The sequence below is a fragment of the Trachurus trachurus genome (assembly GCF_905171665.1).
Source record: "Trachurus trachurus genome assembly, chromosome: 7".
Lineage (NCBI taxonomy): Eukaryota > Metazoa > Chordata > Actinopteri > Carangiformes > Carangidae > Trachurus > Trachurus trachurus.
Window position 1 is genome coordinate 32,618,835 of NC_139901.1, and position 18,745 is coordinate 32,637,579.

Sequence of the window (18,745 nt, forward strand, 5' to 3'; positions counted from 1 at the left end):
TAATTGTCGGTGCAAGCTGTTTTTAGAACGGCGGAGCAGAGCCGTGAGCTGCTCAGAGCTACGCTACGGAGGCTCATTATGGGATTTCTTGGTTTCCCTCATCAAACTCATCAAATACACAATCCAACAACTCCACAACGCTCTGGTGGACAAGTTGTGAGCTGCACATTCACCACACTATGAGATAATAATACAACGTTACCACACAGAGTTGTTTTAGAGGGAAATACAGAGACTGTTGATGAAAAACTGTCCCTGAAGGCAACGTGCATCAGCGGTTTTGCATGAATTTCCCTCTAAAACAACTCTGTGTGGTAACGTTGTGTTATTATCTCATAGCGTGGTGAATGTGCAGGTCACAACTTGTCCACCAGAGCGTTGTGGAGTTGTTGGATTGTGTATTTGATGAGTTTGATGAGGGAAACCAAGAAATCCCATAATGAGCCTCCGTAGCGTAGCTCTGAGCAGCTCACGGCTCTGCTCCACCGTTCTAAAAGCAGCTTGCACCAACAATTAAAGGTAACGAACCTACTGCTATGTCTATAGGGATTATGACAATGGGCCAATTTGCCAAAATGTTGAACTATCCCTTTAATGTTGATAAAATGATCGTAGTTTTGCCAGTGAGCATTTTATTTTGAAATTAAATAACGATTAAAATCCAGTGTTATAATGTTGTGTAACTGTTAATGTGAAACAGATGTTTTTGTGTGGTGTGTGTAGCAGGTTGTGTGAGCTCTGGTGTTCACATCGAACTGAGGCAAATATAAACCTCTGTTTATCCTTCCTCCTCCTCCTCCTCTTCCTCCTCCTCCTCCCCGTCGTCGTGGTGATGCAGGAGGCCCTGGCCTCGGCCTGCGAGTACGTCCGGAGGATCCGAGCCGACATGGGCGGCACCAACGTGTCGGCGCCGCTGAGCTGGATCCTGAGGCAGCCGATGTCCAGCGGACACCCGCGCCTGCTCTTCCTGCTGACGGACGGCGCCGTGGGCAACACGGGGAAGGTCATCGAGCTGGTCCGCCGACACGCACGCTACATCAGGCGAGTCACCGAGCCGCTGAGTTAGAGAATGAGACGTGAAGATCAAGACACTAACAGGCAAAAACACTGTTGTTTCATCATGCACCGATCAATTCTGAGATTTTAAGGCTATTTTTCTTCCTTAAAGGGATAGTAGCATTTTTTTTAAAGTGTGGTTGTATGATCTACAAATAGTCCCTAAGTACTTTAATTGCAGTAGAAGACTCTCTGCACTCCTCCCGTTAGCAACGCCAGCCCATAATAGCCCTGCCCAGAGATTTAAAACATACAGTGTTGTGAACAGACCCAAAGAAATGGCCTATTTTCACGGCCTAAAAGAGGTTTTACCTGAAAAAAAATACACAGTTCCATTGTTCACTATAATATAATTTTTTCCAGACCTTCAAAGTGCAGGAAAAACACCGTTTTTATTTGGACCTAACCAACTCACGTATCCCTCCGCCCAGGGTTAGCGCCACCAATCAGCAGTTGGGTAGCTCCAAATAAAAACAACGTTTTTTACTTAGGGGCTATTTGTAGATCATACAACCCCACTTTAAAAAAATGCTATCCCTTTAAAGGTACAATATGTAAGAAATCTAAAGCAACTGGCTGTAAAATCGTCCTAATATGTCACAGAGACTCAGGAATAATGTTCATATAACAAACTGAACTCACCAACAACAATCCTACAGCCAAGATATTCGCATTACATTGTTTTTTTTTTGCAGACTGCAAATCATGTTTATGTTTTGAATTTCTATGGTTGGCAATGGTGTCGCCACCCAGCGCTTCTCCCTGTCACAGCGTCTGTGGCGTTTCAGACTCCGGGTTGCCAGTTAAGCTTCCACTGAGCTGCAGCTACGGCTGGGAGAAGAAACGAGATGGTGAAAAAAAAACGATTGTGTTCTATTATCGGTTATTATGGTCATATTTCCTTGATGTCACATGGTAGAAATAAGCGGCTTGTCGCTCTGCCGTTTGATACACAGCTTGCTGCTGTGAGCATGTAGCCTAGTTAGTTTGAGCTGCTGCTAACGCTAAAGCTAAAGGGAAGAATTACAAAGTGAAAGTTAGAAAAGAGGGAGGAAATGTGGCGAAATGGAGCGGATGTTACTAAATGAAGTGATTGTGAACATGTCTTGTCTCCGGTCGGTCGTCATGTTTTATGATCCATCGTCAGAAAGTGGAGGAGAAACCACAGACTGTAACGTTAAAGGGAGAAACGGAACGAAACGGAGCGGCTCGTGTGGTTTATTCTGTGGTATAAGACGTCTTGGCTCATCTACGGCCTGAAGAACACACACTGAGGCTCCTGTAGATGGTTACAGTGTGTGTGTGTGTAGACACAGCGTAGGAGCGGTAATGTAACTGTTAACGATAACTTGCAGATCACCTGAGTGACGTGAACTCGGCTCGTAGTTACTGTGAGTCAGAGCAATAAAACACTGAGGTTGTTGATGAATATTGAGCTTTTTACTCTTTTACTGCTTTGAGACTGACTGTTAGTAACTGTTGAGCCGCTGAGAATAAAAGACAAACTCTATAGTGCTGTCAAAGTTAACGCCTTGATAGATAGATAGATAGATAGATAGATAGATAGATAGATAGATAGATAGATAGATAGATAGATAGATAGATAGATAGATAGATAGATAGATAGATAGATACTGTAGATAGATAGATAGATAGATAGATAGATAGATAGATAGATAGATAGATAGATAGATAGATAGATAGAATGATAGATAGAACGATAGATAGATAGATAGATAGATAGATAGATAGAACGATAGATAGATAGAACGATAGATAGAACGATAGATAGATAGATAGATAGATAGATAGATAGAACGATAGATAGATAGATAGATACTGTAGATAGATAGATAGATAGATAGATAGAATGATAGATAGATAGATAGATAGATAGAACGATAGATAGATAGAACGATAGATAGATAGATAGATAGATAGATAGATAGATAGATAGATAGAACGATAGATAGATAGAACGATAGATAGATAGATAGAACGATAGATAGATAGATAGATAGATAGATAGAACGATTGATAGAACGATAGACAGAACGATAGATAGATAGATAGATAGATAGATAGATAGATAGATAGATAGATAGATAGATAGATAGATAGATAGATAGATAGATAGATAGAACGATAGACAGAACGATAGATAGATAGATAGAACGATAGATAGATAGATAGATAGATAGATAGATAGATAGATAGATAGATAGATAGATAGATAGATAGATAGATAGATAGATAGAACGATAGAACGATAAACTTGGGAAGTTTCATGGTGATATCTGTTGTTTAAATTTTTTTTTACCCTATTCACCTGTAGTGTCTCAGCTTAAAATCCATAAAATAATAGTGAATTTGATTAATTTGTGTTGACACATCTTGAATAAATCAAGCTCAGTAGGAACAACCGTTCAGTGTGTTTTGCCAAAGCCATCGATAATAAATTCATCTTTTTGTTTATGCTCATTATGCAAATAGCAAAAAAGCAGAGACACATAGACAACAAAGAATTACAACCCAGTCAGAGGGATTAAAACCAATCAACACCTCGTCATGGAGCTTTAATCCTCTCCAAATGAAATCTGGAAGTTTTTGCATCTTTATGTCGAACACTGTTCCCTGTCTGTCTCCTTTAAAGAATCTGTCAGGAAGCTGATATTTGCACAGGATCAGTTTCAGATTAGAGCGACGCGGCGTCAGGAGGAAGTCTGAGTCGGTGCCAACGGCAGCTGTCGGCTGCGGAGCGCCGGGAAATCATTTCACTCTGCCGCCGCTCGCATCTCTGAAGTCTCACACTGAGAATCCCTCTCCCCATGCAGTCACCCTGGAAATAATTGACTTTTGTCTTCCCCTTTTTAATGGATGACTGCCCCCCCTCCCACTCCTCCTCCCTACACTGCAAAAACACAAAATCTTTCCAAGAATATTTGTCCTTTTTCTTGTCAAAATGTCTCATTTCTAGTCAAAACTAATCTCTTTCCACTTAAAATAAGACTCATCACCTAAAATCGATCTTGTTTTTAGATCATTTTCACTTGTTCCAAACTAATTTTCACTTGAAATAAGTAGAAAAATCTGCCAGTGAAAGCAAGTTTTTTGTGTTTGTAAAAGAAAGAAAAACTTGATCCACTATCAGATTTTTCTACTTATTTAAAGTGGAAAATCTGCTTGAAAGAAGTAAAAAGTGTCTAAAAACAAGCTGCTTTTTAATGTGATGAGTCTTATTTTAAGTAGAATGAGATTTGTTTTGACTAGAAATGACATTTTAACTAGAAATGAGACAAATATTCTTGGTAAGATTTTGAGTTTTTGCAGTGTAGACAAACGCATTAGCTACACAACGGAGCTCGGCCAATCCGTCGACACTTCCTGGGTCGTTATCCCACCAGCAGACTTCACAAATCAGCACTGAGACAAAATCAAACGGGATAAATCTCTTGTTTTGCAAAAAATTGGTTTTTAAACGGCGGTGGAAGAGAGACGGTGACATTTCTGTCTCTGTCTGAGCTCATTAAAAATGCAAAAAGGGGGACGTCGCTGCAGCAGTGAAACCGGTCAACAGAGAAATAAAATAAAAACGGTTCAAATGAAGCTTCTCCTGTTCTCTCTGGAGGAGAAAAATACTTTGTTCCAATATTTTTATTGGCTTTTGTTTCTTATTACATCACAGAAACAGATTCAGACGCACACACACACAATAAACTTTCACAAATTACGTACCAATGAATTACAGTAGTTTGAAATAAAATACTTAAATCAATGTGAATGCAAAAGTGATCCCACATTTTTTACAGATGAGGCCTACTGTCTAAAAAAAGTATATATTTAATTTTTAGAAATAATAAAGACATTCACAACATTCACAAAATCTACAGCAACAAATGACAACAACAATGAAGAACAACAACTTAGGGGAGGGAAAAAGGAGGCGCAGTGCATTTGTTCAGTTAAAGGACTCTAGTTAAGCAGATCAACAGGTGGTCGACTGAACTGAGAAGAGCTCTCATTGGTGGAGAGTTGTACCACACACTGGTTACACACAGTGGCGGACTGGCACCAAAAAGAGGCCCTGGCAATGGGGGGGGGGGGGGGGGGGTTGCACAATGGTTTGCACAGATAAGTCTTAAAATGTGTGCAACACCTTCTCATCACAATCCACGCGGCATTTGGCTACAGTACAGAGATCAGCTGTTATTAAAATCCAACTCATCAATAACAGGATCAGATATTAGACCACCACTCACATTACACAACAAACCATTAATACACACTCAAACCGAAGCAACAATAATGTTAACTGTACTCACAAGCTATTATTACAAGGCATACAACAGATATGACAGGTAACCTCCTGTGTGTGTGTGTGTGTGTGTGTGTGTGTGTGTGTGTGTGTGTGTGTGCGTGCGTGCGTGAAAGAGAGGGGGAGAGAGAGATAAAGTAAAACCTGCTAGCTGTTAGCTACCGTAGCTCAGGTGTTGGTCTCCGTCAGGTAAAAGCTGCCGTTTATTCCTCAAATGAAGTTTAAAAAGTTGTTGAGCCTCTCCGGTAGAGTTATCCATCACTGCAGTTGAAATACCCGCTAAACTGCTGGACTCAAAAACCAAGGGGGCGTCTGTTTGTTTACAATTCAGGAAGGCAACGTGAACGCCGCTCACACTTGGAGTTACGCAATGAGGCAGCGTAGCCTCCCTTAGCGTACAAGTCTGGGGGGGCCAGATACACACCAGGCAGGAGCGACAGAGCAGCTCTGTGCCTCTCTGAAATACAACGAGACGGCGAGTGGCTTCTACGGCCGCTGCCTGGCCGGACGTCAACTCATGAGTCCCCTGACCGCACGTCCCTGTGTGTGTCTTTGTGTGTGTGTGTGTGTGTGTGTGTGTGTGTGTGTGTGTGTGTGCGTGATTGAATGAGTGAGACAACCTAGGCTACAGTAACCCCCCCTCTCCGCCCCTTAGAATAAGTTTTAATGTTGAAACATGTTAAAGCAGAAGTAAGCGATCCGGTCGTTTGGGCTAATGCTGCGTTCCAGGCAGGCTTTTGAAATCGTAAATTACAGTTTCAAGTCACAACTTACGACTTTGTAGCGTTCCAGGCAACACACTCGTGTTTTTCCGACCTGTTTTACCGGTGAAAGTCACTATAACGGCCACTCGTAACTTCCGACCGGTGAACTCGTACCAGATCGAACTGGTACCACTTCACGGTCGGAAAAATACGAGTTTCCTTGAACGCACCATAACAGTCCTCGTCGCTACGTCACCACATTCACGGCGTTCCTTGGCTGCACACACAGCCCTGCATGCCGTTCTCTCTCCTCATTGGATAAAAACTGTAGGATACGATAAATGTTTTCTCCTCGGCTCAGAGCAGAGCAGAGTGACTGACAGACCCGTGTTTCAGACCAAACACTCTATGTAAGTGATTGCTGTCGGAAGATAGAACTATTTAAGACTTATATTAACACAAATATATCACTCACTTCTGCTTTAAGAGTTAGTTTTGTGTTAGTCCGTGGCATAATTTGCGGCCGCCTATTAACGCAGCCGCTCCGCTTTATTTATGTATTTATTTAGCCTATTCATTTATTTATTTATTTGCGGCTGCGGCCGCCTATTGATGCAGCCGTTCCGCTCCACTTTATCTATTTGGTGGAGCCGCCTGCGGCCGCATCACCAGGTGGCCACAGTGGCATTTGCCCACATTGCCCAATGGCCAGTCCGTCCCTGGTTACACAGGAGAAAAGCATCTGAAGAAAAAAGATCGTATAATATCCCAGATCTCACTTGTGTCCTTGTCCTAGTCTCTAAAGATGGAGGTGGATATTTTCCATGCTTAAAGGATAGATAGGAATAGAGGAATTTGATCATTTCTCTAGAAGAATCTGAGAAGCAGCAGGTCACATCTCAACTTGGACATATGTGACGTTGTGTATCTCTCTAGTGTTGTTGTACTCCAGACTGGTCTGGTCTCACATCTCCAAGGTCTCAGTCGAGCTGGACAGTCAAGACCACAACTGCAGTCACATCTTTTCTTTTAAAACTGCAAATGTCTCTCTGGTTTATGTGATGTAATTCAATAAGTTAAAGCAGAAGTAAGGTGAATCTTTGTGTTAATATAAGTCTTAAATAGTTGTATCTTCCGACAGCAATCACTTCTATAGAGTGTTTGGTCTGAAACACGGGTCTGTCAGTCACTCTGCTCTGCTCTGAGCCGAAGAGAAAACTTTCCTTGTATCCTACAACCTTTATCCAATGAGGAGAGAGAACGGCATAAAGGGGCGGTCCTCTCTGTGTGTGCAGCCAAGGGATGCGCGTGAATGTGGTGACGTAGGGACGAGGGCGGGGACTGCTAACTCCATCTGCTGACAGGAAGTTAGACAAAACCACCGGATCGCTTACTTCTGCTTTAAAGTTATGTTTACTAAAGTCTCTGCTTGTGTTAAACCATCTGAACAACTTGGAGACTTCAGCAGCTTCTGTGCTGTGTTCTTCTGTTCAATCCAAACTTTGTTCACATTAAATATGGTTTACATTTTAGATCAAATCATCTTTTCTTTTTCAATCAATCAATCAATTTGTTTATTTCGGGCATGTCAATTTAAATCATCATCATCACACTTCATCTTAGTTCAAATAATACAATACACATGGCCGAAAGGGAAAGCGGGAGAAGCTAAAGCTTATCTAGTCCCGCCCCCATTACCCACAGAATAAAAATCTTTATCATAATCTTTTCTTTTCTTTTTACATTTTTTACATTTGGATTTTTATTCCTTTTCATAATGATTTTTATTCCTTTTCATAATGATTTTTATTCCTTTTCATAAATATCAAGACTTAGAAGATTATTATGAGGACTGGGACTGAATACAGTAATCTCATTGGTTCGGCCTCGGCCTCGGTCTGGGGTTATGTGGTCTTTCTCGACTACAACAACACGATTATCTCCACAGCGTCTTTGTGCACACACACCTGTCATCATCATCATCATCACGCTCTGCCACGGAGCTGCAGTGTGCAAGTCTTTCTAAAGTCTGTGTGTGTGTGCAGATGCTTCACCTTCGGCATCGGGCAGAAGGCCTGCAGGCGGCTGGTGCAGGGCCTGGCCGCCGTCTCTAAAGGATCTGCAGAGTTCCTGGCCGAGGGCGAGAGGCTGCAGCCCAAGGTACTCACTCACTCACTTCACTCAGTGGCTTCCAGCCTCGTGTGTCACCGCCCTAATGACCGGCAGCTTTTCTAAAGAGGCCGCTGAAGGGCCATTATGCAGCGGTTTCTTTTCTTTTTTTTGCTGAGTGTCTATCTGCCACTGCTGATACCAATTAGGACATCATATCTCCCAGACGGACGCCATTCATTCAGTGTGTGTGGTGGTCAGGGGCGTAGCAGACAAATTCTGGGCCCTGTGCACTCGTAATGTCAGTGGGCCCCTATCCACACTGCAAAAACAAGAATATTTGTCCCATTTCTTGTCAAAATGTCTCATTTCTAGTCAAAACTAATCTCTTTCCACTTAAAATAAGACTCATCACCTAAAAATTAACTTGTTTTTAGATCATTTTCACTTGTTTCAAACAAATTTTCACTTGAAATAAGTAGAAAAATCTGCCAGTGAAAGTAGGTTTTTTGTGCTTGTAATAAGAAAGAAAAATTTGCTCCACTATCAGATTTTTCTACTTATTTCAAGTGAAAATCTGCTTGAAAGAAGTAAAAAGTGTCTAAAAATAAGCTGCTTTTTATGTGATGTGTCTTATTTTAAGTATAATGAGATTACTTTTGACTAGAAATGACATTTTGACTAGAAATAAGACAAATATTCTTGCTAAGATTTTGAGTTTTTGCAGTGCATGGCAGCGCACGAAGCACAGGGTTGTTTTTGAGGTAAATTTATACAAAGCCGCCAAAGCGCGTTTCCGTCGGGGGCAGTTTTTCGGCAAGCAATCTCTTTTCGGCACTATACTGGCTTTGCATTTACCTCGAAAACAACTCGTAACATTCCGTTATTATCTCATATCATACAGTATCTCCGCCGATCTAAAAATAGCTTGCACCGACAGTTAAAGGCAACAAATCTACTCCTAAAACTATAGGGATTATGGCATTGGGCCAATTTTGCCCAAATTTTGAACTATCCCTTTAACAGTTGCTTCCCCTAATTCTGCTTTCTTTCTTTTTCTTTCCGCTCTTTCTTTTTCTGATACCCCGGTTTGTGTTTTTTGGGCGACATAATGAAAGCTAGCCTCATTCAATCTGGGCTCTTTGGGCGGACTAAACCATTTTACGCCACCAAGAGGGGGCCGCCAGAATGTCCAGTTATGTTGGGAGAACTTTCAAATCAAATCAAATCAAATCAAATGAACTTTATTTGTCCCGCAAGGAAAATTTGTCTTGGGCAAGTGGCGCCATAACAACTGCTTTGTACATGCAATACATACGTACATACACAATACATACACTACAACAGTAACGATGGCAAACATACACCAACACTGCAAAAACTCAAATATCTTATCAAGAATATTTGTCTTATTTCTAGTCAAAATGTCATTTCTAGTCAAAACAAATCTCATTCTACTTAAAATAAGAAACATCACACAAAAAGCAGCTTGTTTCTAGACGGTTTTTACTTCTTTCAAGCAAATTTTCACTTAAAATAACTAGAAAAGTTTTTCTTCCTTATTACAAGCACAAAAAACCTGCTTTCACTGGCAAATGTTTCTACTTATTTCAAGTGAAAATTTGTTTGAAACAAGTGAAAATGATCTAAAAACAAGTACATTTTTAGGTGATGAGTCTCATTTTAAGTGGAAAGAGGTTAGTTTTGACTAGAAATAAGACATTTTGACAAGGAAAAGGAAAAGGACAAATATTCTTGGAAAGATTTTGAGTTTCTGCAGTGAAGATGAACGTCTGCTTGTCGTCTCCTCAGATGATCAAGTCCCTGAAGAAGACCATGTCCCCGGTGCTCAGCGACATCTCCATCGAGTGGCTCTTCCCCGAGACCAAGGAGGTGCTGCTGTCCCCGGTCGGCAACACCGTCCTGTTCCCCGGCGACAGTCTCATCGGCTACAGCGTCGTCTGCGACACCACGCGTTACCATGACAACCCCAAATCTGTAAGTGGAAAAAAGAAAAAAAAACCTCTTTTATGTGAAGCTCTGTGGCTCCACTGTAACTGTAACTCAGTCACCTTTCGCCTCTGAATCGTGAAGTAAATCTTCAGAGGGTTTTTAAAGGGGCTGAGCTTTTTTTTCATTAAAGCAGAAGTAAGTGATATATTTGTGTTAATATAAGTCTTAAATAGTAATAGTGAAACACGGGTCTCTCAGTCACTCTGCTCTGCTCTGAGCCGAAGAGAAAACATTTATCGTATCCTACAGTTTTTATCCAATGAGGAGAGAGAACGGCATGCAGGGCTGTGTGTGCAGCCAAGGGACGCCGTGAATGTGGTGACGTAGGGACGAGGACTGTTATGGTGCGTTCAAGGAAACCCGTAACTCGTGTTTTTCCGACCTGTGAAGTGGTACCAGTTCGATCTGGTACGAGTTCACGGGTCAGAAGTTACGAGTGGCCGTTATAGTGACTTTCACCGGTAAAACAGGTCGGAAAAACACGAGTGGGTTGCCTGGAACGCTACAAAGTAGTAAGTTGTGACTTGAAGCTGTAATTTACGGTTTCAAAAGCCTGCCTGGAACGCAGCATTAGCCAAAACGACCGGATCGCTTACTTCTGCTTTAATGGCTCTTCATTTTTTTTTTTGTTTCTCAACAGGATAATTATTTACATCGAACACGTATCTAATACTCAATTTTTACTGTGCAGTAACATCACTTTGGCCCATAAATTCAGACAGTGATTGGTGCAGTTGACTTCAGGACCATCCTGTCTACTTCCCCACTCAGTATCAAACAATTTTACTGTATCATTTAGGAGAAATTAAGCCTCAAATTTGTCCTTTTTTTGTTTGTTTTGCACTGGAAAAGCTCTAATACTCCATTTTTACTGTACAATAACATCACTTTGGCCCATAAGTTCTTTTTTTTATTAATGGCTCTTCATTTTTTTTTGTTTTTTGTTTCTCAACAGGATAATTATTTACACCGAACACGGTCTAATACTCAATTTTTACTGTACAGTAACATCACTTTGGCCCATAAGTTCAGACAGTGATTGGTACAGTTGACTTCAGGGGCATCCTGACTGAAATTAAGCCTCAGATGTGTCCTTTTTTTGTTCGTTTTGCACCGGAAAAGCTCTAATACTCCATATTTACTGTACAATAATGGCACTTTGGTCCATAAGTTCAGATAATGGTGGGTGCAGTTGACCTCAGCACCACCCTGACTTCTCCCTCACTCAGTATCAAACATATTTACTGTATCATTTAGGAGAAATTAAGCCTAGAAGTTGTCTTTTTTTGTTTTGTTTTGCACCAGAAAAGCTCTAATACTCCATATTTACTGTACAATAACGACACGTTGGTCCATAAGTTCTTTTTTATTTTTATTAATGGCTCTTAAATTTTTGTTTTTTTTGTTTCTCAACAGGATAAGCGGAGGAGATACAGCATGATGCGCTCCATCGAGTCGGCCAGCTCGGTGTTTTACCACTCTCAGGAGGAGGACCCAGTGAAGACCAGCGTGGACTCTGGACCTCCGTACGACTCGTACCAGGACTCGCTGACGGACGGCAGCAGCCCCGTCACCACCGAGCAGGACAACATGGGTCAGTAGTAGATTTACAAGCCAGTGTGGTGCTGAAGTGAATGGAGGTGTTAGAGTTTTTACAGTGAGCGCTGTCAGTAACGAGCTGAACTGTAAATTAAAGGGGAGCTCTGCAAGTCCGGTCGCTTTTTCGCTGTTTTGGTCTTGTTGTTCCTCTACGAAGCGCTACTCCTCCACAGTTTCACAGTTCATATTTACAACACTCACACAGCACTCACAGTCATTTAACCATCAAAATTACTCTGAAGCTGTTTACGGTAATTAAGATAAAAAATCTTGCATAATTCCCCTTTAAGTAAGAAATGACAATTTTCATCAATTCATCAATTGTGAGTTCATACAGATGAAAACTGTTGTTTAAAAAGGCTGTAAATATAAGTGGTATCTATCTATCTATCTATCTATCTATCTATCTATCTATCTATCTATCTATCTATCTATCTATCTATCGTATCTGTGTTTGACAAATTATTACCTTTGAAGGGTGAAAATAAACATGCATGGTTAATTCATTGAGATTGATTTACATATTGTTTTTGCAGTTTTTTTTTTCCCGAAAGAATGAAAATGAATAACTACATATAAAAAAACTCTTCTAATATCCTCCAATAATCATCCAGGGTTGAATTTTTGAATATCAAAGTATTTAAACAAGTAACCTTTAAAGGGTTTAGCCTCATAATCATCATTTAACCTCAAATGTCCCTTCCCAGTTCTGTGTCGACTTCTTGGATGGTTTCACTTTTCATGGATTTTGTGTCTTTACGATAAAACCGTCAGGGTTTGACAGCACGTCACCGAGGCGACGGGCGTACAGCACCAACCAGATCCTGGACGGCAGCGCGGGGAGGAAGGTGTTCACGCCCAGCGACCCCGGCTCGGTGGCGGTGGCCAAGAACCCGCTGAGGAGGACCAAGGTCCAGGAGCTGGTGGGCCAGACCAGCCCGGAGCACGAGGCAGCGCAGTGGAGGAACGACTTCCAGGTGGGAACGACGACGATGAGCTCCTCTCTCTGCTCCAGTTTCAGAGAAATAGGTCGACGGTTATTTTTCTGGTCCAGGCTGTGATTTAACTGCAGCTCAAACCAGAGCATCCACACTGAAATTAACAATCACACACACACATCATGCTGCAACCTCGTGGTTACAAAAGCTGGTAACACTTTACTTGAATAGGTATTCATAAGATTGACATAACACTGTCGTAACCATGACACAACAGCTGTCATAAACATCAATGAATACTTATGACAGCTGTCGTTAAAGGGATAGTCGCATTTTTTTTTTAAAGTGTGGTTGTATGATCTCCAAATAGCCCCTAAGTACTTTAATTGCAGTAGAAGACTCTCTGCACTCCTCCCGTTAGCAACGCCAGCCCATAATAGCCCTGCCCAGAGATTTACAACATACAGTGTTGTGAATGGACCCAAAGAAACGGCCTATTTTCACGGCCTAAAAGAGGTTTTATGTGAAAAAAAACACAGTTCCATTGTTCACTATAATATAATTTTTTCCAGCCCTTCAAAGTGCAGGAAAAACACAGTTTTTATTTGGACCTAACCAACTCACGTATCCCTCCGCCCAGGGTTAGCGCCGCCGATCAGCAGTTGGTTAGGTCCAAATAAAAACTGTGTTTTTCCTGCACTTTGAGGGGCTGAAAAAAATTATATTATAGTGAACAATGGAATTGTGTTTTTTTTTTCAGGTAAAACCTCTTTTAGGCCGTGAAAATAGGCCGTTTCTTTGGGTCTGTTCACAACACTGTATGTTGTAAATCTCTGGGCAGGGCTATTATGGGCTGGCGTTGCTAACGGGAGGAGTGCAGAGAGTCTTCTACTGCAATTAAAGTACTTAGGGGCTATTTGTAGATCATACAACCCCACTTTAAAAAAAAAATGCTACTATCCCTTTAAGTGTCATTCGGTAAGTTATGTCACTTTTAATGCAAAGTTGACATTGTTTGAGATGTTTTTGTTCTGACAACTTGACATAAAGACAATTTAAACTGTCATAGCAGACCTAATTACCAAACTTTAAAAAATTATGTCAAGTTCTCATAACAAAAACATCTCAAATAATGTCAACTTTGCATTAAAAGTGACATAACTTACCGAATGACACTTAACGACAGCTGTCATAAGTATTCATTGATGTTTATGACAGCTGTTTTATGTCAATCTTATGAATACCTATTCAAGTAAAGTGTTACCCAAAAGCTTTATTTTCTATCTGGGGAATAATAATAATAACCCGTATTATTTTGTATTCAGACTGCGCCGACAAATTAACACTTAACCCCGTGTGGCCTGGTTGATAACGGAGAACAGACAGAGCTCAGTAATGAAGAGCAACGGTTGTGAATGGTAATTAAGTCGCTGTGCTTCGTAGTATGAAACCAAACACAACTCATCTGGCTGGGAAGAAATTATAATCTCCTCTTCTCTGTAAATGCAGCCGAAGCTTCGCTGCCCCCATGTCAGACGCCATCAATCTAAATCTAATTATAATGAACAAATAGTAACTTTGAATTTATTTGTTTTTTACTTTCTCACGACTGGGAGGAAGAAGTTAGAAGAAGAGGGCGTCACCTTTCACTAAACCGATTTATTTTACACCGCACAAGTCAACCTCCTTTTTTGGATTGAAAGCTGAAATTAATTAGAAAATGAATATTATTAATTGCGTGTTAGATAATATAACAGAAAATGCCATTTATTCCTCAGTTCCAGCTTTATCTTATGTGACAGTTAACTGAATATCTGACGTTTTATCTAATGAAGCCATGACAGACATTTATTTTTCATTATTTTCTGGCATTTCATGGATTAGTAATTGACAGATTATTAGTTGATAATGAAAATGCTGCAGCTTTATTTGTAATGTAGATTTAGATGCATGAGTTTCATCAGAAAATAAGAGTTTAGGGATTTTTGTTGTCTTGAGTTCACCTAAACATTATTCTCTTTCAGTATCTTCTCAGTTAATTATCCTAAATGCAGTGCTGGGATTAACTGTGCGTTCACTCCAAAAGCATCCAAAGTCAATGGGAGCCTCTTTGGAAACTGGTGTGAATGTACATTAACGCTTTACAAAAGTAACGCAATTACAGTAATGTATTACTATTTGCTGTGACGCAGTAATATGACGCATTACTCATAAAATGTAGGTAATATTTTGTCCGTTATAATCTAAGTAATGTGCGTTACGAACCATTTTTACTCGTTTAGGGGCCTGATCTGCTAAAGGTTTGTTTGTATAAAAACGTGCAAACTGAATTGAATTGGATACGTTTGAAAAGGAAACGCTGTAACTGTCAGTCCTGCGATTTGCACGTGCAGTTACTTATCACCTGCAAAATGTAGCTTTAAAGGACAATTCCAGGCAAATTCAACTCGGGGCTGTATTTTCCTAACAGAATCTGAAGATTTTCAGTTTAATTGCTCCTGTTTTGCGGTAGTTAGGTGCATGTTTGAGTCTCCATCTGACGCTGTCTGTGGCTTTGAGGGATGGAAACAGCCTAAGCAGCAGAACTTCAATCCGCTCCCATTCATGGCTGCCGTGGCGATGCGGGGACAGACACAACTACCGCAAAACAGGAGACATTAAACTGAACATCTTCAGATTCCTTCTGTTAGACCTAGTCACTAATTACTTTCAAATGACAGTAACTGATCATATATAGGCCTAATGTATTATATTTTGGATGTAACTAGCCCAACATTACCTAGTATATGCAGTGGTGGACAGTAACGGAGTAAATTTACTTGAGTACTGTACTTAAGTACATATCCAGAGGATTTGTACTTTACTTGAGTATTAGATTTATTTGGTACTTATTACTCTTACTTATGCATTACGAATATTGGAATACATTCCAAGACAAATATTTTTACTTTTACTCGAGTTAATTTCTAGGAGGGCTGAAAAGTACTGGTTACTTTCAGGTCTGCTCTTTTTTTTTTTTTTTCTAAAATCCTATTGGACACAAGCTGTGTTTGTCAAAGAAGGAAACCCTAACCCCTAAAAGCAGCACATCAGTGCAGCTGCTTTCAAAGAGTTCATTCTCACTAACAAGAGTTAAAAGCTCCTTACATTCATTTAGAAACAACTAGAGTCATTCATTGATGTGAACAATAAGAAATTTACTCTGACTCTTACTTAAAGTAAATTTAAAAGCATGCACTTTTGGATACTTAGGTACCTTTAAAAGCAAGTACTTTTTTACTCATACTGGAGTAACATGTCGACTGAGCTACTTTTACTTGTAACAGAGTAAATTTTGACCAGTAGTATTTGTACTCTAACTCAAGTACTGGGGTCAAGTTAGTACTCTGTCCATCTCTGCCTATATATCACTTCTTTTGTATATAAATCTTGTGTTTTCCAAATCCAAATAATAAACTCTCTTGCTGTTTTCAGCCACAGTTGGCGAGTCTGTGCTCCGCGTCCACCAGAGGACGTCCGGCCAGCTGCCACCGGCCGCTCCCTCAGCAGGAGACGCGGCCGCAGCAGGAAGTCGACTCGGAGCCTCAGGACAACCCGCCGGTCGCCGCCGGCAACAGCAGCAGCAGCAGCAGCAGCAGCAGCAGTGGAAGCAGTGGAAGCAGCGGCGGCGGTGGAGGAGGTGGAGGAGGTGGAGGAGTTGGAGGAGTTGGAGGAGTTGGCGTTCTGCCAGCAGCTCGCAGCGCTGCAGGGGAAGACGGATCTAGATCCTCCACCGACAGCCCATCTGTCGGCAGCACCGGAGACACAGGTAGGAAAACAAACATGACCATTTTTTATCACTGTTACTACCTTCTTTTTCTTTTTTCAATCTCAATTTGCATATTTTAGAGACATCGAGGAAACGCTATTGCCCAATTCCAATTCTATTTTTCATCCCTAGCCCTACCCCTAGCCCTTAACCCTTGCCCTTGAAACGGAGCTACAAGGGGTAGAGGTTGAAAGTCAACCCCTACGAATTGGGACACCACTTCATCAGTCGTCTCTGCTGGCTTTCACATAAGCTGACGTGATGAGCTTTTGCCACAAATCCTCTATTCAAAACCACGTTAACTTAATAAAATTAAATAAAATTTAATGAAGACTGATCGGTTAATTGTAAAACATTTATTTATTGATGTAAATGTGGTGATTTCTGTACGTAGGCTACAGAGCCCCGAGGCAGCTGCTCTTCTGTGCAAAACACATGAAGCTTCACTTTTAATTCAAACAAATGAATGCGACTGCCACAATTGTTACAATTCATCAATGAGAGCAGCATTTATCTCCTAAAAAGAATGTAACTACCCGGCGGTAAACCTTTAAAAACCTGCGGGTAAGTTAATTAGCGATCGTCTTTTCTCCCGGGATGACGACTTACTAAGTGAACATCAATATGGGTTCAGATCCAATCGATCCACCTCAATGGCTGTAATGGAACTTACAGAAAAAATATCATCAGCAATAGATAAAAAGGAATACACAGTAGGTGTGTTCATGGACTTACGAAAAGCATTTGACACCATTGATCATAATTTGTTAATGAGGAAGCTGGAAAGATATGGGATCAGGGGCATAGCATATACATGGTTAAAAAATTATTTAGACAATAGAAAACAATATGTGCAATTAAATAATGAAAAATCTGACTTGTTGAGGATCACATGTGGAGTCCCACAAGGTTCTGTGCTGGGTCCAAAATTATTTATTATGTACATTAATGATATTTGTAATGTGTCCAAGTTATTACATTTTGTTTTGTTCGCTGATGACACCAATTTACTTTGCTCTGGTAAAGATCTGAGGCACCTTCTGGACACAGGGTTCCTAGAGAACTAGGAACGATAAAAAGATGGTTTGACATTAATAAGCTCTCACTAAATTTAAATAAAACTAAATATATAGTATTTGGATACCGAAAAAATTTAGATCAAATACAAATTATGATACATAATATTGAAATAGAAAGAGTTAATATAAATACATTTTTAGGAGTTATTTTGGATGACAAACTAAGTTGGAAACCACATATAAATCATATAAAGAACAAAATATCAAAATCTATTGCAATATTAAATAAAACAAAATACATCCTCAACAAATGCTCATTACATTTATTGTATCGAACATTTGTTGAGCCATACATTACTTATTGCATAGAGGTCTGGGGGCATGCGTATAAAACAATTACAAAACCAATTTTCATATTACAAAAGAGAGCAATAAGGATAATCAACAGGGCTGATTATCGAGACTCAACAAACACATTTTTCATAAACCTACAGATCTTGAAATTTAATGATCTTGTGGACTATAAAACTGCTCAAATTATGTATAAAGTAAATAATAATATGCTACCAGATGGTGTCCAGAGGATGTTTCAGACCCGAACCAGTAGATATGAACTAAGAGGGACTCATGTGTATACAAAAGCAAAAGTACGAACAAATGTGAAACAAAGATGTATATCAATTACAGGAGTCAATCAATGGAATAATCTAGAATTAGAAATCAAACTGTGTAACACACTTAATAGATTCAAAAAGTTATTTAAAAATAATATTATTAATAAATATAAAACTGATTTATAAATACCAGTGTGCTTATAAACTGCTGTATGTAGAATATGCGTTTTTTTTATTATTATTATTATTATTATTATTATTATTATTTTTTTTTTTTTGTTGTTGCTCTGTAAAAAAAATGTTTTAAATTGAGTGAACGAAAAATGTTAATTTAAGAAGGGTAGGCAAAATAAGCTGATGCTTCAGCCTACACCTTTTCGGTCAAAGTAAATTGATTTGCTTGTTGTGTTTTTGTTCTGATTTATTTTGTTTTGTATTTATACCTTTTATATTTGTCTACTGTATTTGTTTTTATGAGACCGAAATAAACATACTACTACTAGGTTGGCCGGCTGAGCAGCTCTCCGGACGGGGTGGTGTCTCCGTGACGAGCCGTTGATCTGCTCCACA

The 18,745-nt window shown here is 40.0% G+C and overlaps 1 protein-coding gene across 1 annotated transcript in view; it reads left to right on the forward strand.

The window, feature by feature from the left end:
* Positions 1-18,745, forward strand: part of vwa5b1 (von Willebrand factor A domain containing 5B1) — a gene marked incomplete at both ends in the record, with an annotated part of 68,142 nt that overhangs the window by 29,927 nt on the left and 19,470 nt on the right. The window contains 6 exons of the mRNA XM_083975277.1: positions 839-1,041; positions 8,121-8,235; positions 9,997-10,182; positions 11,614-11,791; positions 12,571-12,773; positions 16,209-16,542. Coding sequence (XP_083831403.1) covers positions 839-1,041; positions 8,121-8,235; positions 9,997-10,182; positions 11,614-11,791; positions 12,571-12,773; positions 16,209-16,542 — 1,219 coding nt within the window. The remainder of the gene's footprint in view (positions 1-838; positions 1,042-8,120; positions 8,236-9,996; positions 10,183-11,613; positions 11,792-12,570; positions 12,774-16,208; positions 16,543-18,745) is intronic.